This window comes from Misgurnus anguillicaudatus, chromosome 24 (assembly GCF_027580225.2).
Source record: "Misgurnus anguillicaudatus chromosome 24, ASM2758022v2, whole genome shotgun sequence".
NCBI classification, from domain to species: domain Eukaryota; kingdom Metazoa; phylum Chordata; class Actinopteri; order Cypriniformes; family Cobitidae; genus Misgurnus; species Misgurnus anguillicaudatus.
Window position 1 is genome coordinate 43,792,733 of NC_073360.2, and position 24,229 is coordinate 43,816,961.

Genomic DNA, 24,229 nt, shown 5'->3' on the forward strand with positions numbered 1-24,229 from the left:
TTACTGCCTATGAAATTACTGTTTTGTTTTTACATTATTTTGAATTTGGTATTGAATGTGTTTTACAAGTGAAGAAAATGTTCTAAAATAAACTAAATTTTTGTTCTGCTTATAATAAAAACTGTTACAGTGGGAGAAATTTCACTGATTATAGACCGTTTCAGCAGTAACAACATAAACAAGCGGCTGTTGCGGTCCGCACGTAACTTCCGGTAAACTCTGCTAAGAATAAATAACAACAAAGTTTTTTAAATGTATTTTATTTATATAACAAGCAAAAAACAACACATACACTACCTAGGAAACCAACACATTTGTTATTTTCAACGAGGCATTTGTTCAAGAGATCAGTTTAGCAACTAGTCAGACCATTAAAAAAAGGAAACCGGAAGTAAAGTTCCGACCAGACATGTATATCTCGTCAGCGCACGTGCGTCTGATGAAACCGTAAAATGTATCTCAGCTTTATTAGTGTTTTGTTTTATAATGGTAGGCAGGACTGGATTGGTAATCGGGCATACTGGGCATTTTCTTTGTGTGCCTACATACATTTAAACCAAAGTAACATAAACACCTGGTTGTATGGTCATGATGTTCTTTAAAATTCTGATTTGAAGTTTTAACAGCTTAACCCTGCTAAAAAAACAATAGACACCATCACAGAAATTCTATTGGTTTATTTGGGAATTTTATTGGTTCTAATTGCATATGGCACAAAACACACTACAGTGTAGTGGTTTTAATGGTAAAAGCGAATGGTTCCTATTGGTATTTTAATGGAAACCATTAGAATTTTCTGTAACGATTTTATTTTTTTCAGCAGGGAAAACATATCACAAATGTTGCATTTTGGTCTGGTTTTGTTTTCGTAGTGAACAGACGTTATTTGCGGTTTTTACTAAGGAAACGTGGCAAGGTATTTTACAACATTTATAAAACGTCCTTTTTTGTTATTTTTTTGGGGCGTGGTTTTTAAAACGTTTTTAAAATGTTGTGCAGCAACATTACCTTATTGAAAATACAACGTTGTCAAAATTTTGTGATTGTATTTTTAATCTGATAATAATATATTTTGTCCTACGGTGTATATCTTTATAAATCTTTTAAATCTTGATGTTTTGTCTTTATTCTTCAGCAATTATTCCCACCTTTTCTTTTCATTTAGTCATTACTTTATACAATAGTTCGTTCGTGGTGATTTCTGGCAATAATTGAGACGCATACTTGTTTTGCTAAATCCATTGTAAAGCAGTGAGCGTCTTCTGTCTCCAGTACAGCAGGAGGCGCTGCAGCTCTTTAGTCCGTAAATAAACTCACTAAAGAAAGAAAGAAAGAGCGCGGGAATTTATATATAGTATAGGATTAAATTATAGGATTTAAAATTGTTTAAGGGCAGTTTGATTTGACAGGGTTTTGTGTATGGGCTGGAGGAGCTGGAGACGCAGCGTCAGCTTATACCGGAATTCTGTTTTTTTTTTGTTTTTTTTTTGTTTTTTTTTTTTGTTTTTTTTTCATAATGCATAAGAAATGAGGAAATGGAAATACGGAACAGTAGGTGGCGGTATGTGCTTAGTTCACCAGTCCGCCAGAAAACGAAAGAAGAAGAAGAAGAAAGAGCGCGCGTGTGATGTGTTTGTGTGTCCTCAGTGTTTTACTCTCTTGCGTGTTTCGTCGAGTTTTAATAAAGTTTTGTTTTTGTGTATTTAAGTGTTTAGACGTTGATGATGAGATGTGCTGTAAATGAGTAGGAACTGATCTGTCCATGCTGGATATATTGATGATTTCATTACAGAAATCTCTCAGCTGAAGAAAGAGGTGGCGTTACTGGAGACAAAGCTGACGTTAACGAGATTAAGCAATGAAACGAGGTTTGTACATGTACAGCTTAAACATCATTTACCTGAACCAGACAAACATCAAATAATTTCTAATCTTACTGTCTGTGTGTGTTGTTGTTGTTGTCGTCAGGATGTGGATTGTTGTGAATCTTCAGTGTATGTGACTGATGATGTGAGTCTGGATTCAGTGTGGATGAGCAGAGATCAGAGCCGCACACCACAGACACTGCTGGACTCTAAACTCTCTGAAGAGAAATCCAGACACACACTGGACTCCGATCTCAGTCTGACTTTACTCTGTTATACTGAGTCAAAGCTCACAGACACTCATGACACTACAGTGTGTGACAGTAAACAGAGCTTACAGGAGGATCAAACCTCCACAGAGTCTCTGGATTCTGTCTGTAACGCTGGAGAACAGCAGCAGATCCTGCAGACCAAACTGAAGATGTGTTCAGTTAAACTCATCGACTGCACGAACCTCATGATGAAGATTAAAACTGAACCCATAGAAATCAAAGCTGAACCCACGGAAATCAAAACTGAACCCACAGAAGAGGAAGATCGCACTGATGAAGATGATGATTTTAGTCCAGCAGGTATGTCTCCTTAATTATTGTGTTTTTTTTTTTACATTTTTAACTGTCATGTGAGCACCTATTTTGGGTTTTCAGTCTTAAACTCACTAATCAAAAGAACAAGAAATATAAATACCAGTGTTTCCCATTCATTGGTTTATCTGGGACTGTCTTTGGATGTTAAAGGCGATCAGTGTTCTGCCAGGGAATCAACACTGGCCACCACAAATAGATTTTTCATGATTCCCATTTTTATTTTACTATTTCAAACACGTCTCTCTCTCAACGTGACAGTGAGAAGGTGGCTGTGTTTTTAATGTACGTTCCTCCGTATACTTTCTTTTTTGCGTAAACGTCAACATTCACGGATGTTACTGACAAAGACGACTGATGGAGTTAACATGACTTGAATAAAGATTAGCAGTAGTGCGAGTCTGTGTGCGAGCTTTCTCCCTCCCTATGATGCTGTATGCCTGTGCACGTGTTCTGTAGTCTGTGTAACAACAACAACAACAACAACAGTGTATTCTCCTATATTTCTGAATTTTTACCGAATTGTCTGAGCTATATCACTCGCATTTAAAATAAAACAATGTCTCAAAACACAACAGTTATGAGAAGAGCAACAGCAGTAAAGCTACAATGTAAATGTATAGACGTCTTCACCTTTTGAATCGCGCTTGGGCGCGATTGCGCTCACACCACAGCCTTCCGCCCCTGAGCCCAAGTGAACCACTCCGGCCCGCCTCTGCAACCCGGCCGCGGCGCGATTAACCAATCCGCCCGGCCGCGGAACACACTAGTTGACTAGTCACTCTGTTCCGCGCCCGGGCGGATTGGTTAACTCTTTCACCGCCAGCGTTTTTTTAAAAAGTTGCCAGCCAGTGCCAGCGTGTTACATGATTTTCACAAAAGTTGAATGCCTTCCAGAAAATGCTCTTCTTCAAATATATAAACATACAATATACCAAATGAAATAACAGACCCTCTGCTTTCAAACAAAAAAAAAAACGTTTCATCCTACCTTGAGTAGTTCTTTTGTAATCAGCTTTTGAATATGGGTAGGTTTCTGCAAAAACACCACATTTTGAGCAAAAAGCAGAGATAATTCAATTTTTGTGACGGACTTTTCATAGAAATTACATTCAGAGCGATCTTTAAAACAGACAGACATGCAGCAGCTTGCCATAGGGAAAAACTTCCGGGTTTAAAAAGTTGCGGAAGGGCGCCACCTAGTGGATAATAGCGGTATTGCGGAAAGACGGAAATACTCGTCATTGGCGGGGAAGCGTTTTCTCTTGATTGACGAGATATCTCGTCAATGGCGGGGAAAGAGTTAATCGCACCGGGTTGCAGAGGTGGGCCGGAGCGCGGTTCACTTGGGCTCAGGGGCGGAAGGCTGTGGTGTGAGCGCAATCGTGCCTGAGTGCGATTCAAAAGGTGAAGACGTCAGTTGCGCGACCACTCACCTTCATCTGCCTCCGTAAAAACCTTTTGATCCGCCCAGCGGGGTTACGTGAATGTCCGAGCTGCACACGTGACAGATCAACTAAGCAATATGATGACATGTGAGACTCGGGCTGTCTGTTATCACGCACCAAACGACTCCGAATAAAAAACGCAGACTTATCATTACGGTGGATTCCAGTGTTAAGAGAGCGCTGTACTTCCTGCTTTTTTCAAAACAATCGCATCTTAATGACGAAAGCGCGCCCGGACTTGTATCGATAAAAAGTACAGTGTGAGTGCGTGCATCTGGGGGAGTAGGGAGGGGTCACAATCGCGCTGGGGCATGGTTTGGTTTGGTTTGGATAATGTGAGTGCGCCCTAAGTCTGATCTCCTGTTTTAATGTTACAACAAATGCACAACTGGCTTGACACAAACAATGACAAATTGACTGCTGTTAGAGAATGTTTCCCATAATCAGCATCAGTTTTTCATGAGTGTCTGTAACTTAGCCAACAGTTTTACAGCCTGTTCACTGACAACACCTGCTCAGAACATGTAGTCTAGGCCTTGTTATATTTTCGTTATCACACGATGACTGACATTTTGTCACATTAAACATCTCTCTACAAATAGGCTTAATAACTTTATTAGCAACTGCTTTGCAACCAAATTAAGCTTTAGCTTACCTGAAACTAGGAAACTGTTGTTGATTTCAAGATCTTTTAAATAATAATTATTGCACTTTGTATTTCATGTTGTTATGTAGTCATTTTATTGTAATTTTAGATTTCAGCATTTGCTTATTTACAGGGAACCATTTTCTTTCTTTTTTTTTTACCATGGAGGGCTGGTTGTCTACGAAATTTCCCGGTAGATTTTTTTTGGTCCCACTCTGCCCCTGGTCATGCTACTTTCAAAAGTGCATCCAAATAGATACAAAAGTTGCTGTATCGATGCACACATCGTCAGGCGGTCTTAGACCGAACTGAGGCCTCGTTTGTCATTGGTTTCGTGATTTCTACATAAACAACACAAGCCCTGAATCAAGGCTTTATTTGGCACCCCCATTTATTCTCGACATGTGCTCTGAACCCTCACTTCAAATATCCCATCACTAAGAATGACCCAGCTGTAATAACAGGACTGACACCTGTCTTCTGTCTATATGTGTGAATCTAGAAAAAGATACAGAATCTCAATTCTTCATCCTCTGTGTAAATAAGAGTAAAAAGACAATTTATTTGTTGCATGTTTCTTTCAGATGTGAAGAGCGATTCATGTTTGGATATCGAAATAACGTCCTCAACATCAAAAGAGCGACTGACAGCACAAACTCTTTCCTGCATCACCTGTGAAAAGACATTCAGCTCACAGAGACATTTAGAGAGACATGAGAGAAAACACACAGAACAGAAACTCTTCACCAGATCTGAGATCAGCTTTACTACCTTACAAGAGAAGAAACTTCATTCAGAAGATCACAGAGAGAAGAAGAAGCAGTTTCACTGTGAGCAGTGTGGGAGGATTTTTGTCTCTTCCCATAATCTAAATGTTCACATGAGGATACACCGTGATGAAAAGCCTTTCAACTGCACTGAATGTGGAAATTACTTCAGAACCAAGCAAAATCTTGAAGTTCATCAGAGACTTCATACTGGAGAGAAACCTTATCACTGTAATGTTTGTGGGAAGAGTTTTAATCAACATGAAAGTTTAGTGACACACCTGACAATTCATACAGGTGAGAAACCTTTCAAATGCTCTCAGTGTGACAAGACATTTACTTCTTCAACTAACTTAAAAGTCCATCAGAGAGTTCATAATGGAGAGAAACCTTATCACTGTAGTCTCTGTGGGAAGAGTTTTAGTCAATGGGCTGCATTACGAAATCACAAGAGAATTCATACAGGTGAAAAACCTTTCAAATGCTCTCAGTGTGACAAAACGTTTGCTCAGTCAAGTTCCTTAAAATACCATCAGAGAGTTCACACTGGAGAGAAACCTTACGTCTGCGCTCAATGTGGAAAGAACTTCACTATTTCATCTCAATTAATAGTCCATCAGAGAGTTCATACTGGAGAGAAACCTCATCACTGTATAGACTGTGGGAAGAGTTTTAGTCAAGGGGCTTCATTACAAAATCACAAGAGACTTCATACAGGTGAAAAACCTTTCAAATGCTCTCAGTGTGACAAGACGTTTGCTCAGTCAGGTCACTTGAAAGCCCATCAGAGAGTTCACACAGGAAAGAAACCTTAACACTGTAGCGGTACATTCACACTGGGCGAAATCGTTACCACTTGACGGGAGGCCTGTCTGTAGCGTGGCCAACGGCCAATCACAGTGGGCGCAACATGTGCTCCGGTCTTCCATAAACGTAATTGGCTGGCTCTGCCTAGGTTATTTGCATAAGGCGATCTGATTAGCTGACGCATGCGTTGCTGCTTGAAATGTTGAGAAATGTTCAACTTCTGCCGCGAGCAACAGCACTGGAGCGGCGCCGACGGTTCCACAAGTCAGTTCGGCAACGCATGACATCACCCATTAATGAATGTTAAGCATTAACGCTTACGCACCGTGTGAATGTACCGTAATGTTTGTGGGAAAAGTTAATCAACAGTCAAACTTTGTAAAGCATCCATGACCTTAATAAGGTTATGACATTACAAACTTGTATAAAGTTTTACATTTTGTTAAAAAAACAATAAATTAAATAATAAACCAACAATTACAAAATAAATGGTAAAATAAGAACAAATAATGAAATTATGAGCAATATTACAGATGAATACAACAGAACAAACATACAAATGAAATGAAACAGTGCTGTTCAGTGTCCGTTTGCATGAAACCCCTTAGGTGAGGGTTTCTCTTAGGGAGAAAAATCACTGAGGTAAGAGATTTCTTTAAGAGCGTTGCAACAAACATCTTAACTGTCACCCTTACCTAAGTGTTTATACCAAGTATTTTACAGTAGTCGCTGCCAAAACACGGCAGCGGAGAAGCGGTTGCTATAGTTACGAAATCTCACAGTGTAAACAAATCAACGCACGCAGCTCAACAGACGGCGGATTTGTGTACAATGAAACATCGCAAATAACAGACTGTAAAGTGCCGCATGTATAAAACCTGAAAGTAATTCAAACTGGAAACACTTTAGATTGACGGACGATCAAACCGCTATTCTCCTAATAAATACGCATCAATTTTCTCTAGGGAGTATTTCGAACATTAGAAATGCGCGTTGGTACTTCATTTTCTTAAATAACCATAAAATCAGCCATCGCGTGTGACGTTAAGGGACCTGTTATAGTCCCTTAAGTTTTTAAGGGAAAATGGGACTTAAGGACTTTGTAGCAACGCATAGCAGAACTTAAGGTAATACTTTAGCATTTAAGGGTAAATACTTATTGACAGCCTTAAGGTTCACTTAAGGGTTTTTCTTGCAACCCATTTTTTATTAAGGGCACCCTTAACCTTATATTAAAGGGATTTCTTATCTTAAGGACTTTCATGCAACCGGGCACAGGTTTTTCAGATTGATGTAATAGTAGTACTGTATTATGGAGGACGAAAAATGACTTAAAGTTCTTATATTTCAAACTTTCTAGAGTTTTATTTTAGATTATAATATCCTTAAAGGGATAGTTCACACAAAAAAGAAATTTGTGTCATCATTTACTCACTCTCATGTTGTTACAAACCTGTATACATTACAGTGCGGATCGGGCCGCATTTTTCTGTCCGAGCCCAGCCCACGTCCGAACGGGCAGTAACCGAACCCGACCGTAACCCGACAGGCATTAAGATATTTATGTCCGAGCCCGACCCGAGCCCGAAACAGTTAATAATTGCATTGTCACAGCAACATAAACACATTTCCGCACACATGAAGACGGATGGCGATAGTTCATCTTAAAATAAAACTTTTAAGTTTATCAGCTTACCCCCAGACCATCCAAGAGGTAGGTGACAATGTTTCTTCAGTAGAACACAAATGTAGTAGATTTTTAACTCCAACCATTTCAGTCTGTCAGTTGTATAATGGAAGTGGATGGTAACAAAATCCGATAGAGAGAAAAAATATGCACAGACAAATCCAAATTAAACCCTGCGGCTCGTGACGACACATCGATATCCTAAGACACGAAAAGATCAGTTTGTGCGAAAAACCGAACATTATTTAGATCATTTTTACCTCTAATACAACATATCCACAGAGAAACGGGAGTCCCGACCCGTATACTCTCTAGTGCTGTGCCACCGTTACAGTAGGCGGCAGTATGCACCTATGAAGTTGTTTCGCAAGTCGCAACCTGCTATTAAACATTAGATGAATAAGAAGGTGATGTGAACGCGCGTGTTTTGTTTTAAGATGAACTATCGCTCTAAACAGGCTCATTGGCTACCTTCATATTATAATAAGCTGTTTTAAAATTCAAATGTTCAATGCCTTATTGCGCCGAGCCCGACCCGAACCCGAACATAATTTCTAAATATTTATCCGAACCCGGCCCGGCCCGTCGGGTCCCGCTCGGGTATCCATCCTCTAGTATACATGTCTTTGTTCTGATAAACAGAAGGAAGATATTTTGAGGAAAGTTTGAAATCGAGTCCCATTCGCTTCCATAGTATTCTTTATTCCTACTATGAAAGTGTTGTTTTTTGACTGTTGTTTTATGAGTAAAATTAACAGTTGAAATAACATTACCCATGAAAGTACACTGAACGTTAGATTCTGTACACTACTGTAAATGTTCGTTTAGTAAACCAAGAGACACAGAGACTAAAAGTTTTTTACCTCACCATGTGTAAGAGCCATATTTCATAGTTTTATTGTTAATTCAATCTTATATATGTGTTTAAATCTTGTGATTAATGAGCAAAATAAAAGTGTAATTTGATATTTTGGAAAACTTTTATCTTGAAGCTCCAGAAGATAATTGGTCGAGTTGACCCAAGTTTTGAGGTAGGCTGCGTCTGAAAACTCTAAATTGCTGCCTTCTGAGGCAGCTTTCCAAGGCAGGAAGGCATCAAGGCATGTCCGAATTCAATGTTTGGTTTACTTCCTGTCTCCTGAGATACCTATGCATGGACGTACATTAAGAATGTGATTGGTCGAGCCGGGTCGAGTTCGAAAAAATAAAATGGCGGCCAAGGACGCGACTGGACCACCAATTTAGTGTAAATAAAGGTAGATTTTCACTTTTTACACCTTTTAATTGCATTTCTAGCGAGAAATTAGTATTGTAGTCTTCAAATATGTGATTAGTTATTATCACAAAGGCGCGCTCTGATTAAATTTCAAACACGCTGCCTTTGAAGTGTGTCCGAAAGTCTTTCTCTGAGCTACCTTCATGCCTCCGAAGTCATTTCCTCATGAGGCAGCAAGGTTATTTTCGTAAACGAAAACTGAAACTAAGACTAAAACTATCAGCTAAAAAACATTTTCGTTAACTAAACAAACAACGTGAGAAACAAAACAAACAACAAACAACGGTCGATCACAAAACTCTTGCACATCTTTCCAGATACGTTTGTAGAACAAGGACCAGTCTTTAGCAGGGAGAAAAAGGCTTGTGATCGACCGTTGTTTGTTTCTCACCAGATTCCACACTGTAAAGCTTTACTCCAAACTATTTCAAACATTGCCAATTTGTAGATGTTTGCATCTTAATTTAATCACTCTTTATTATTTTGCAGTCTTCGTTATGTACATCGAGCTATTGGTGGTTTTACAAGTTTACAGATTCAGACATAATGCTATCATCGCTGTTTCGTCGTGAAAGATTTAGTAAGTAAATCTAAAACATACTTTGCGTTGTTGTTTTAATCATCTAGCACTAATTTAAAGAGTTTGCCAAAATGTTGCATAAACTATAGAAATGAAACAATCTGTATTCACAAAAACAATCACAGATATATGATGTCGCTTACAAAGAAAACAAGACGATTGATGAACGCAAAATACCGTCCGAGCAGACAGAACCAAGAACAAGTCCGAAGACCGCCCAAGCCCGAAAAGCACAAGTCCAAGAAAAACACACAAGTATGTGCATCTGATGAGTCCACAAAAAAAAAATCTCAAACACAACTTGACACCAGCAAAGAAAACTCCGAACAAATGCACGAAGAGACAAAAGTCCGATGAAGACCGACCAAGCCCGAAAAGCAAAAGTCCGTTCAAGAAAAATACGCAAGTGTGTACATGAGTTTACAAAAAAATCTCAAACAGGATTTGGCCCTAGCGAAGAAAAACTTTGAACAAATGTATGCAAAAGTATGAAGACTGACTAAGTTTGAAAAGCAAAAGTTTAAGAAAAATACACAAGTGTGTACATGAGTTTACAAAAAATCTCAAACAGGATTTGACACTAGCGAAGAAAAACTTTGAACAAATGTATGCAAAAGTATGAAGACTGACTAAGTTTGAAAAGCAAAAGTTTAAGAAAAATACGCAAGTGTGTACATCTGATGAGTTTACAAAATCTCAGACACAGGTTGACACTAGCGAAGAAAAACTTTGAACAAATGTATGCAAAAGTCTTAAGACTGACTAAGTTTGAAAAGCAAAAGTTTGTTTAAGAAAAATATGCAAGTGTGTACATGAGTAACAATGCATAGGTATAATATAATTTCATGTTTGCTTATTATGCGTTGATAGATGTTAACCTAAGTTGTATCTAACCCCACAGGCTGACCTAGGGGCCTGTCCGTCACATAAAAATCCTGCCATTGATCATTTGGGACCCCCACCACGTGATAACCACACACACACACACACACACACCCCTCACAGTCTCTCACATCCCCCGCCCTACTCTACGATCGCATAACACACACATACATAAACTGACGCGGGCACGCACACAGACACGAACGCGACACGGTACGGCTCATATGACATTAGATATAAGTTTACTCAGACACCTCTGGAATGTTTGATTTTTTTCGGGTGTTTGAATTTCTTAAACTTTAAAAACCTTGTTTTTGGTACCGCGGATGTGTGTGTGCATGTGCCTGTTGCCCCAAGCAAAAGTAACTTGTTTTAATCAGAGACTTGGTTAAAGAAATGGCTAAATCTAAAATAAACTTTTATTTTGCCAGAGCGGACAGAATTACATTTATTAAGTTTATATGAACACACACCTGGTTCGTTCTCTGGTCGTCGCCGGTGGTCGACCTTTAATGCGCGTGAACAATAGATTGCGGTGCATGAACAGTTTCACGGCGTTCGTGATGCAAATAAACTTTTATTTAGGTTAAAATAAATACCCTTTAGTCTAAAGAAAATAGTATTGGCGACCCGTCCGGAGATTATGGACTCGGGGGCATTGCTTATACATGTACTGTATATTTCATTAAACAAATTCTTGGTGTTACAAACTTTTAGAACCTGAAGTGCTTGCCATAAAGGCACTGATGGACCACCTTAAATCTAAAATAAACCTTTTACTTTTTGTCAATGGGCTGTATTACACTTATTTTACCAACACGGAGTTTTAGGAACAATACGGGCCGCTGAACACCACCGCTGTTCAGACACATTGGGGGGTACTGGGTGGGTGATAACGGGTGGTGAGAATGAGAGACCGCTGGTAAAAACCAACCGTCCAGAAACTGAACGCCTTAGACATCAAACTTTTTTCACATCAATAAATATGACGAGCACTCGCAAGACAAAAAAACACGCACTGGAATACCATGTTAAAGAAACCTTTTATTTTGACAATGCGTACCGTGTTACATTTATCGTAAATACACATGTACACACTTGGATGTTAGGTGACATTAATGAATTCAAACCATAAGAGGGACTTAAATGTCTTAAAACGTTTAAAAGGTTGTTAACGGCAGATATAAGAGCGCATCAGTGTAAGTTCTCCGTCACTGTCGGTGCGCGCATATGTTTTAATCAGATACTTTAAGAAATTGCTAAATCTATAATAAACCTTTAGTTTTTGTCAGAGCGGTCTATATTACATTTTACCAACACGTTTTAAAAGTGTCTAACTCACTAGTTTACAACCCTCTCCTGCTGTGAATTGCCTCGCTGACACACACACACACACACACACACACACACACACGATCATAAGAGCAGCTTCTGTAAGCTGACTGATCAGAAAAATAGTTAAATAGATAATAGCAGATTTAAGTTTAACCAGATACATGTAAAATATTAGATTTTTGCGTGACTTTAAAGAAACTTTTGACAAAACAAACGTTTATATTAAACAGTAGGCTATAAAATACGCGCTGCCACTTCACTTAAAGTCTAAAATAATACTTTATTTTTGTCAGAGCAGACAATATAAGATTCGTTATAATATACACATATTCACACATGGTTTTAAGAAGCCAATAATAAAAACAAACCCTGAAGATGCTATGAATATGTCTTTAATCGTTTCAAAGTTTCTTAACGAAATATATGAACGTACATCCGACGCGTTCTCTGTCGCCGCCGGTGGTCGACCTTTGGAGGGGACTCACGGACTTCGTGATGCGAATAAACTTTTGTTTAGGTTAAAATAAATGTTCCTTTAGTCTAAAGAAAGAAGTATTGACGGCGCCTAAGGTTATGGCATAAGGGAATGGTTAAACTATACACGTATACGGAATATATTAAATATTTTTGATGTTACACTCAAAAGTTTTAATCAGAGACTTGGTTCAAGAATTCCCTAAATCTAAAATAAAACTTTACTTTTCTTCAGAGTGGACCGTATTACATTTTACCATCACGGTTTTAAAAGTCTCTAACTAGTTTACAATCCGCCCCTGCTGTGAATTATCTCACACGCACACAGACCCTCACAAATCAGCTTCTGAAACATTGTGTCTGATCAGATACTAAAGAAATCCCAACAAACATTTGGACGTGTGATGACCGTTGAAAAGACGTCCGTTCGTCACGTCCCGTCCGCGTTGAAAAATATATCCAAAATGAAAGTTGAGCCGACGTCTTTGACGTCATCTGGCCGTGAATTACACGTCTTTTCTGCACGTCCCTGGACGTCTAAATGCGCCGTATTTTGGATGTTTAAATGTGTTCCTGCAAAGTTTAAATATATGTTTTAAGCCATCATATAGCAAACATGTGGACGTTTTATGACCGTTGAAAAGACGACCCTTCGTCACGTCCCATCGCGGTTGAAAAATACCCTAAATTAAAGTTGAGCGGACGTCTTTGACGTCATTTGGCCGTGAATTACACGTCTTTTCTGCCCGTCCCTGGACGTCTAAATGTGCCGTCTTCTGGATGTTTAAATGTGTTGCTGCATAGTTTAAATGTATGCATATAAAATGAATATACACCCATTGTGTAACATCGTGAAAGGCAATCAATTGTATTGAGGTTTAACACATATTCACAAAGGTTCAAAATCAGTTCAAAATTGGTCCAGTCAGACCTGAACGTCCATAAACCGTTTTAACCACGTGTACTTCAGAAACACATTAAAGAATACATTATTTGTGGCCATAACAAAAAAAGAAGCATGTTCTGATTTAGCACTTTTTATTTTTTTTAACCATTTAACTATAATAACAACTTCAAAACACTTTCTATAAAGGGATAGTTCACCCAAAAATTAATATTTAGTCATTTATTCCCTCTCATGTTTCAAACCTGTATACCCCTCCATGTTCTGCTGAACACAAAGATATGTGAAAGAATGTTTTTAACAAAGCAGATCCCACAACCCATTACTACAATTGTAAAAAAAATATTGACAGTTAATTGGTTGTGAAGTTACAAACATTCTTCAATCTTTGTGTTCAGCAGAAAATATAAAGGTATACAGGTTTGAAACATGTGGATAATAAAATTATAACAATTTTCCTTTTTTGGTGAACTCTCTCTTTAACACATCACAGCTGTTTGGCTTTTTTGTATCCACCACCCCCAGCTCTTCCTGGAGCGTGCTTGAGGTGGTCTGCCATAGCTGCATCTATTTCCGAGTCTGTGGCATTTGGGCTCCACCTCTTCACAGCATCTGAAGGAAGAGAAGAATATGTTTCTTTTTAAAATAAATACAATTAAATTTTTGAGGTAAATGACATGCACTTACTTTCAAAATCTTTATGGTCTACAGCTAAAATGATATATTAATATTATATATATATTATTGTACAAAATATGCTCTGCTTTAAATAAGTGTTAGATCAGTTGTGGGGGATACAGCATTTGTCCCCTCCCTCTACAAAACCACTGTGGTGCCCTTGAGAAAGACCCTTAACTAGGTGTGTCAAAAAATGAACAGGATATTTCTGATAAAGACAGGTGAGCTGTGATGTCCCCTGAATAGATCAAGCATAACAATAAAATTACAATCAATATACAAGAACAAGTTTTTTTAGATCAACATTCCCCAAATTACCTTGAATAACATAATACAAAGGTGTGCCTTTAAAAGACTTCTTTTCCAGATGTCCACCACCCCTCATATTGAACTTTGCCATAAGACAATTTGACATCATTCTGTGAAAGAAATGTAAGATTATTTCACCTTAGACAAATAACCTAAAAGGTCAATAAATCACAATTAACAGTAATGAGCAATTGCATACAATGTTTAAACATACACTATGTGTTAACACTTCACAACTTCACTTGTTTCATCTACCATGTAACAAGTGCTATGAACTATATCCTCATCCCTAACTTTGGGTGACAAGTAATGGCTTACACTGAAATTTCTTGTTTTCAGTATGGCTGACTGTTTAAGTCATTACGAACATTAAAACTTCTCAACAAGTGATGTGTGACGGATTAAATCCTGAATTGAAGTAATATAAATAGCTGGGTTAATTATGGTGGTAATCAATATATATTCCTTAAATATTATGCAGGATTACACAAATCAAGAGAAATACATACCTGTTATAACGTTGTTCACGCAGTCTCTGACAGAATATCCACCAGCTCAGACAGTTGCTGGACCTGAATGTGAAAACAATTGAAATAATGTTATAGAAAGATAGATGGAAATATATATACATATTCTTTATGTCACAACTTACGCAGATCACCTTGTTATCAACATATTTGATGTATTCATAATGCACAATACACAGTCATATAGCATTTCTTACATGTTGCATTTGAAGCTGAGGCCATAGGTGAAGAATCAGGTAGTCTCCATCCGGTAATTTTTTCGTTGTGTTACCTCACCTGTACAAATAGAGTTAATTATATGGTAGTGTAAAATATTAACAGTAAATCACTTCACAGTGTAATACTGCATTAGTTATGAAATCAGCTGTCTGTACTTTTAGGTCTTTGTGGTTGAGCAATGACAGATATTATAAGCTCTGTATTTGTAACTATTAACTCAGATTCAGAGAAATGTAAATATGTTTATACTCTTAGCTTTGTTGTCACTAATGTAAAATCTTGCATGACACCTTGCATGTAATTTCATTAAGTACAATAAACATACACATGCACAATGTATTTTAAAAAATACATAGTAGTGTGAAATATTAAAATAAATCACTTTTTATATCAAAGTTTTTGGATATTATGTTGACATTCAGGCAAAACCCTAACTCATGGAATACATTTTTACCTAAAAATGAGAATGACATTATAAAGGCAAAAGTGTATGCACTTAGGAGCCAAGCAATGTGTTTGTATATTGTGGGAATGCACCAAAAAAAAGCATCAGTAGCACGTACGTCTCATAGTGTCACAGCTTATTCTAGGGTATAGATCAATCACACCATTGTGATACCGATGTTTACTGTCATGAAGTGTGCCTGTGTAAACAAAATAAACCAAAACAATTTATATGCATTTTTGAGTTTCATATCAAAATATATAAAAGTCATTTTTGAAAGAATCATGTTTTTTCGTAGTATTAAGCAAAAGCAGTCAAAAACTTACAACTTAATGTAGGGTAGACAAAGTCAGGGGTCGGGCACGCCTCATCTAAGTGTGGTGGACACAAAACTTGATCTTTAGCACAAAAAAGGACATATGACACATTAGAACATTAACAAATGTGTAGACTGTTTAAGTCATATCTACAAAAAATCATATCTACAGTTTTCCATACCTTTTTTTATTGTTTGTAGAATGCACATCTTTATTTGGTTTGTGTTGACCTTCAACTGTAAATAAAACGAAATTGTAATTAATGATATTAACTCCACAATAACAACTCCAATTTGTTAATGTATTTTCAAACTGAGACATTTACCTGACTAGGGTTTTGGGTGGTTATATTTTGGAGGGTCTGTGTAGGACACAGTGCCTTTAACAGCTTGTTTATTTTTATTTGGATGAGGTTCTGCTTTTCCTTTGTACAAAACAAAAGCAAAGGAAGTTAATCAAACAAACACTTCTGCTAAACTTTTAATGCAAAACAGTATTTAATATTTTGCATGTGCAATGTTTAGGCAATCAAATCATTGTAATTCCATTAATGCCAAATAACTTTTATTTTTCAGATTATTTACTTTCTGAAAGAGACTTTCAAGAGGCTACATTAATAAGTTACTTTGACTGTATCCTTAAACATACTTTATACCATGTATAAGTTCAAAGTACGTTAGCTTTTAGCCTTCTAGCTAATTATTGCAATACTCAGTGTGGACAATTCTGGCAACGTTTATTTCGGAGCCTTCGTGTCAAACAAGTAAAACTTAAGCACGTTAATCAAATAATACACAATGTACTTACCCAACAGTAGATTTTGAATGATATATAGACAAAACTCCCTCGTAATCGCTCCTCGTGTTTGAATGTGAACTTCCGGAAGAACGCGTGACGTCACCACTATCTCGCGAGATAATCTGTCCTATCGCGGGATTTTGTAATATCCCCAGATTTATCACTATATTTCTTAAATTAATAGCACAGTTTTTGAAATAACACCCAACTCAGACCTAAATGGTGACCGGATATGTATCTGTTTTACATTTATATGCATACATTCAATAATAAAACAGGTTGGAATAATGACTAAAATGCAGTGTGGCTTTGCAATCACACTGGGCACTTTGTGATTATAATTTATTTAAACAAGATAAAGTTAATATATTTACTTTGCATACAAATCGTGTATTTCATAAAGATTATCCTGTTTTTTTCCTACTAGTCTAGTCTAGACGTGTAAAAGACGTCAGTGGACGTCTATTCACAACCTCTTAAAAACCTACTTTTTGCACTTAAATTAATTATTGCAGTATTAACCAAGGTGTAAGCACAGCATTTGCATATTTCACAATGACTTTATAGAAGGTTTATGATTTTTTTATAGAGGGTCATGATGGACTATAAATGCACGTGTAAAAGACGTCACATAGTGACGTCCTCTTACAACCGATTCACAACAGGGTATAAATATTGAAGCACGCGTAGTAAAAGTCAAAGTAACAATTATACATGCAACCCCATAGAACTATAGACATGTACAAATGTATCTGAATGCATTTTTATGAAATGTTCTGTGTTACATATTTTCACCGATTTGCGCCGTCATACCGCGACTATTTTTGGCCAGGGACACGACGTTGCGGTCGGACCAATGTTTGCTGGGATAGACCAATAGAAAATATCAGATTTAAGTTTAACCAGATACATCTAAAATGTTTGATTCCTTATTGACTTTAAAGAAACTTTTGACAAAACGAACGTTTATATTCAACAGTATTTGCCATAAATATGTGTCCGCACCACCTAAAATCTAAAATAATGCTTTATTTTGTCAGAGCATACATGATAAGATTCGTTGTATAATATACACATATTCACACATGGTTTTAAGTAGACATTAATAAAAACAAACCCTGAAGATGGGATGAAAACGTATTAAAATATTTAAAAGTTTATTAAGGTCAGATATAAGTGCGCATCAGCGTAAGTTCTCTGTCACCGTCGGTGCGCGCATTCACATGTTTTAATCAGAGACTTGGTTCAAGAAACCCCTAAATCTAAAATAAATCTTTATTTTGCAACAGCGGACAGAATTACATTTAGTACGTTTATTTTAAAACTACAGATATGAACGAGCACTCGGTTCGTTCTCTATCACCACCGGTGATCGAGATTAAATACGCCAGAACATAGTGAGCAGGGGTCGTGAAAAGACTCACGGATCTCATGAAGCGGCTAAAATTTTATTTAGTTTAAAATATACAGATTTTCGTCTAAAGAACCACACAGGTCCGATGAACACCGACCCCCGCTGTGGGGCGCGCTGGGGCGGGGCGCGCGGTGGGGGCGGGGGAGGGGGAGATCGCTGGCAGCGCAGGACCGCTTGTGAAACTACGCAGTCTAAAACTATAAACTTTATTTTTGACAGCAATAAACATGACAGCATAGGCTTGACATAAAACACACACACACACACAGGAATAACAACGCGCTGATTGACACATCGTAAAACACGCACAGGATACTCGCTGTCTAAATCCCGTGATATACGACAGTCCAGAAACTGGACAGATTGTACAGCTTTTGATTGATAGTCCCGCCCCCTGTCAAAGGGGTCATAAATCAATCAAATTTTGACAGCTAGTCCCGGATAACAACTACTACTCTTAATTTAGCTTAAAAACTTTTACAAAAGAGTCTTAGCTTAAGAGCGATTCGGGACTGATCTGAGAGCAACTCTGAGTAAGGAAAAGACAAAAACTTTTATATTAGTGAGGAGGCAGGGTTGACCCTGTTGCTACGTGTGACACAATCTTTTGAAGACTGTGATTGGTTGGTTGTCCAAGAAGCAAGAAAAAGAGTGTTTCATCAATTTGAAATTACAGGTAACTATTATATATGTGTGTGTGTGTATATATATATATATATGTATGTATGTGTGTATATGTGTATATATATATATACACACACACACACACACACACACAATAAAAAATTGAGTAAATATACAATATAGAATTAATATATAATTAATATTTATTATAAAATAAATAAAGTATAAACTTATATATAAGTGCTGTTAATGTCAAACTTAACGTATTAGATAGAAAAAATACACCGAGACACATTGGTGTAACAGACCTAAATCATCTTTGCTGCATAGTTGCATTTTTTCTAGTTACCGAATCTGTTATTGTAGTTAGTGATTACTTTTATTTATTGCGCTATATTGTATTATATGTCTCTAATAAGATCGGTCACAAACATGATTTCTGTACGATCTAATGTGTTGCATGTTATTAACTTACTGTCATGCACTGTGCAACATTTTATGTCTCCCTCTTCGTGTTTTGTCCACTTTCCCGGTTGCTAAAAAAACTCTTAAGCCTCTTAAAAGTCCTCATCCGTACTCCTATCAATTTTGACCTTAAGACCTCTTTTAAGGGTTAAGATGCTTTCTGAATTACTTTTTTCTTTACTAGGATTTTTTCTTTAATTTTAAGAGTAACCAATTCTAAGAATTTTCTTACAATTGCGTCACTAGGAGCTACTCTTTGCATTAAGATTCTTAATGAATACGGGCCCTGGTTGTATATGGTCAATTGGTCATCATGATGGTCTTTAAAATTCTTATTTGAAGTTTTAACAGCTAAACAACCCTGCTAAAAAAACAATAGACACCGAAATTCTATTGGTTTTATTGGGAATTGTATTGGTTCTAATGGAATATGGCCCAAAACACACTACAGTGTAGGGGTTTTAATGTTAAAAGCTAATGGTTCCTATTGGTATTTTAATGGAAACCATTAGAATCTTCTGTAATGGTTTTGTTGTTTTTTTCAGCAGGGGAAAAAATATCACAAATGTTGCATTTTGGTCTGGTTTTATTTTTGTAGTGAACAGATGTGATTTACTACCTAAAGAAAACGTGGCAATTAGGTATACAACGTTTACAGGGTGTGGTTTTTAAAACGTTTTTAAAATGTTGTGCTGCAACATTACCTAATTGAAAATTCAACGTTGTGAAAAGTTTGTGATTGTATTCTTAATCTGATAATAATATATTTTGTCCTACGGTGTATATCTTTATTACATTTAAAGCTTGATGTTTTGTTTTTATTCTTCAGCAATTATTTTCCCACCCTTTCTTTTCATTTAGTCATTACTTTATACAATAGTTCGTGCTGATTTCTGGCCATAAAAGAGACGCATACTTGTTTTGCTAAATCCATTGTAAAGCAGTGAGCGTCTTCTGTCTCCAGTACAGCAGGAGGCGCTGCAGCTCTTTAGTCCGCAAATAAACTCACGAAAGAAAGAAAGAAAGAGCGCGCGTGTGATGTGTTTGTGTATCCTCAGTGTTTTTCCTCTCTTGCGTGTTTCATTTAGTTTAAACAGACTCTTGTTTCTGTGTATTTTAATGTTGAGATGTACTGTGCTGTAAATCCGTCGGAAGTGATCTGTCCATGCTGGATATATTGATGATTTCATCACAAAAAAACTCAGGTGAAGAAAGAGGTGGCGTTACTGGAGACAAAGCTGAGGTCAAGAGGAGATTTAACAATGAATCGAGAGGTTTGTACAGCTTAAACATCATTTACCTGAATCAGACAACATCAAATCATTTCTAATTTTACTTTCTGTGTTGTGTTGTCAGGATGTGGATTGTTGTGAATCTTCAGTGTATGTGACTGATGATGGGAGTCTGGATTCAGTGTGGATGAGCAGAGATCAGAGCCGCACACCACAGACACTGCTGGACTCTAAACTCTCTGAAGAGAAATCCAGACACACACAAGACTCCGATCTCAGTCTGACTTTACTCTGTTATACTGAGTCAAAGCTCACAGACACTCAGGACACTACAGTGTGTGACAGTAAACAGAGCTTACAGGAGGATCAAACCTCCACAGAGTCTCTGGATTCTGTCTGTAACGCTGGAGAACAGCAGCAGATCCTGCAGACCAAACTGAAGATGTGTTCAGTTAAACTCATCGACTGCACGAACCTCATGATGAAGATTAAAACTGAACCCATAGAAATCAAAACTGAACCCACAGAAATCAAAACTGAACCCACAGAAATCAAAACTGAACCCACAAAAGAGAAAGATCGCACTGAGGAAGATGATGTTTTTATTTCATCAGGTATGTCTCCTCAATTATTTTAAAACATTTTTAACGGTTATGAGAGCACCTATTTTGGGTTTTCAGTCAAAAACTCACTAATCAAAAGACCAAAAAAGAGCTAAAATGTTAAAGGAGTTTATGATATCTTTAATACTTATTGTGGAACATGCATGTAGGCTTAAATGTTTAGTTCACCGATTCTCTTCAGAACACATTTTTAGATATTTTTGATGAAAACTGGGAGCCCAGCCAACACAGAACATTCCCATTTTTAAGATATAATAGTTAGTTATGATGACCAAATTTTCACATATATTGTACGTTAACATTCTCAACAAACAAAGCACATTAATTAAAATAAAAAACTAAAAGACAGATAAAAATAAAATAATAAAACAAAAACTCAGACATCAGGGTCTTCAAAAAGTTTAAAGTCCTTCAACATGTTAAGTAATCTAATTCCACTTTTCAGTTTTACTCTTTTTAAAGATTTGCAGTCAATTTCAAAATTATTTTTGAAAAACAGAAAAAATGGCTTCATTTTCATATATTTACATTTATGAATGTAAAATTTTCCCATGATAAACAAATTATTCAATAAAATGTAATTTTGTTTATCTCTCATAAGTGTACCAAAAATAATATAATTTTTAGAGAAATCTAAAACAAATGTACTGTTGTTTCAATCTCAAAATCACAGAAAGTACAATTATTGTGATCAATATTAAATCTATATTTTAAAATGTACTTCCTTGGCTTTAGGATGTAAGGGAAAAGAAAGATACATAGCCCTAAGCTTGTTAACAGAGCTCTTGGAAACAATTTGAAATACATTGTTTTGATTATCTTGAATCGGGAATTTCTCTTGGGTTTGCAATTTACATATTAATTTATTTGATATCTTATTCCTAATAAAATCCTGGTCATTTATTTTCAATGTGGGTAGATGAGGGACCACAGATAAATTGGGCAGTGCATTTCTGACATAACAAAACATAACAAAACGCTTAGGAATACTGTTCAAAAGCAGCTGCTTGTTTATGTTGTTAATGCTGAAACCGTCTATAGACCGTTTCAGCAGTAACAACGTAAACACGCGGCTGTCGCGGTCCGCACGTAACTTCCGGTAAACTCCGCTAAGAATAAATAACAACAAAGTTCTTTAAACGTAGTTTATTTATATAACAAGCAAAACAACAACACGTAGATTACCTAGGAAACTAAAACATTCGTTATTTTCGACAAGGCATTTGTTTAAGAGATCAGTTTAGCAACTACTCAGACCATTAAAAAAACGAAACCGGAAGTAAGGTTCGGATCCAGACGTGTATCACGTGCGTCGGATGAAACCGTCTATAGCCTCCTAAGGTCAACAAATGTTCCACATTAAAACTAATCAAAGCTAAAATCTAAAGCAATCATAATATATATTTATATATTATATAAAATATATTTTTATTTTATATTTAAGGTAAACAGACAGGCGCGGCTCCAGAAATGCGTCCATTAAGATTTATGTGCATTGTAAATGCGCTGCTTGCGCATCCAGTTTCCAAGCACAATAAACGCGTGAACTAATGAACAGCAGTTTGTTTTTATATTTTTACAGTGTAATGTACAGCCAAGCCAGGTGACTTAGATGACCCACCTTATTCCCCTGTGCAACGCACTTATTGGGAACCCCTAATATAAATGAGTATACATTGGAGCAGTTTATGCATTCTAGAAAAAGATACAGAATCTCAATTCTTCATCCTTATTGTTGTGTAAATAAGAGTGAAAAAGACAATTAAATTATTTCATGTTTCTTTCAGATGTGAAGAGTGATTCATGTCTGGATATAGAAATAACATCAAAAGAGCGACTGACAGCACAAACTCTTTCCTGCATCACCTGTGGAAAGACATTCAGCTCACAGAGACATTTAGAGAGACATGAGAGAAAACACACAGAACAGAAACTCTTCACCAGATCTGAGATCAGCTTTACTACCTTACAAGAGAAGAAACTTCATTCAGAAGACCACAGAGAGAAGAAGAAGAAGCAGCAGTTTCACTGTGAGCAGTGTGGGAGGATTTGTGTCTCTTCCTATAAACTAAATGTTCACATGAGGACACACAGTGATGAAAAGCCTTTCAACTGCACTGAATGTGGAAAATACTTCAGAACCAAATCCAAACTTCAAGTTCATCAGACAGTTCACACAGGAGAAAAACCTTTCAAATGCTCTCAGTGTGACAAGACGTTTGCTCAGTCAAGTTACTTACAAGCCCATGAGAGACTTCATACTGGAGAGAAACCTTACGTCTGCTCTCAATGTGGAAAGAGCTTCTCCAAGTCATCTAATTTAAGAGTTCACGAGAGAGTTCATACTGGAGAGAAACCTTTTCACTGTAGTGTCTGTGGGAAGAGTTTTAGTCTAAAGCATAACTTACTTAATCACCAGAGAATTCATACAGGTGAAAAACCTTACAAATGCTCTCAGTGTGACAAGACATTTGCTCAGTTAAGTTACTTACAAGCCCATCAGAGAGTTCATATTGAAGAGAAACTTCATCACTGTAATGTTTGTGGGATGAGTTTTAATCAACATGACAATTTAGTGATGCACCTGACAATTCATACAGGTGATAAACCTTTCAAATGCTCTCAGTGTGACATGACGTTTACTCATTCACGTAACTTAAAAGTCCATAAGAGAATTCATACTGGATAAAAACCTCATCACTGTATTGTTAATCAACAGTCAGTTTTTGTAAAGCTCCAGTGACCTTAATAAGGTTATGACAACAAAAACGTTTAAATATTGTTAAAAAACAAGTTAATGATAAAATAAGAACAAATAATCAAATTATGATCAAGTAACCAGGCTTGGGAGGGTTACTTTAAAAGTGTATTCCGTTACAGTTACAAATTACTTCATAACAAAGTATTTAGTAAGCACAATATAAAAGTAATTTAACTGATAACTTTTTGATTACTTAAAACAACAACTTTAAAAGGACTATACAGGCATCGGCTACAGTGTGGCATTACAGATTAGAAGGAAATAATAAAAACATTAAAAAAATTCTACACAATCTACATATTAGTTTAATATAGGCCTACATGTTGACTAAAGCCGTGATCTTTCTTAATTTGCCTGACTGAACTTGGACTATTGGCAGTGGGAGTTCCCCTGCGTTACCTAGCAGTGAAAAACGCGTCAAGTGAGAAGAGATTATGAAAGGAAATGTAGGTACTAAAAAGGGTACTCTCCTAATTTCTACAGATTTCAGCATCACTAGAAGACTTACAATTGCGATTATACAAACCACTAAATTTTAAAGCAGTAATAAACACTACATACT

General features: G+C 36.8%; 2 protein-coding genes and 2 long non-coding RNA genes across 4 annotated transcripts in view; 2 read left to right on the plus strand and 2 right to left on the minus strand.

Annotated features, from left to right (window-relative positions):
* Positions 1-1,614: 1,614 nt before the first annotated feature.
* The window catches only part of LOC141361749 (uncharacterized), a 114,795-nt gene continuing 92,180 nt past the window's right edge, over positions 1,615-24,229 (plus strand). The window contains exons 1-2 of the mRNA XM_073863502.1: positions 1,615-1,868; positions 1,969-2,437. Of these exons, the coding sequence (XP_073719603.1) occupies positions 2,032-2,437 (406 nt within the window). The 5' untranslated portion in view covers positions 1,615-1,868; positions 1,969-2,031. The remainder of the gene's footprint in view (positions 1,869-1,968; positions 2,438-24,229) is intronic.
* LOC129414897 (uncharacterized) lies at positions 13,373-14,546 on the minus strand. Its single transcript, XR_012367923.1, has 2 exons — positions 14,252-14,546; positions 13,373-13,867 (listed from the first exon to the last, which is right to left on the minus strand). It is a non-coding gene; the product is annotated as an uncharacterized lncRNA (long non-coding RNA).
* Positions 14,733-17,365, minus strand: LOC141361753 (uncharacterized). Its single transcript, XR_012367919.1, has 7 exons — positions 16,558-17,365; positions 16,076-16,174; positions 15,932-15,986; positions 15,760-15,831; positions 15,552-15,632; positions 14,967-15,045; positions 14,733-14,814 (listed from the first exon to the last, which is right to left on the minus strand). It is a non-coding gene; the product is annotated as an uncharacterized lncRNA (long non-coding RNA).
* On the plus strand, positions 20,045-23,649 carry LOC129437133 (uncharacterized). The gene is given in 3 exon segments (XM_073863028.1): positions 20,045-20,325; positions 20,408-20,897; positions 22,694-23,649. Coding segments are annotated over 3 exon segments (1,458 nt in total). The 5' UTR covers positions 20,045-20,313.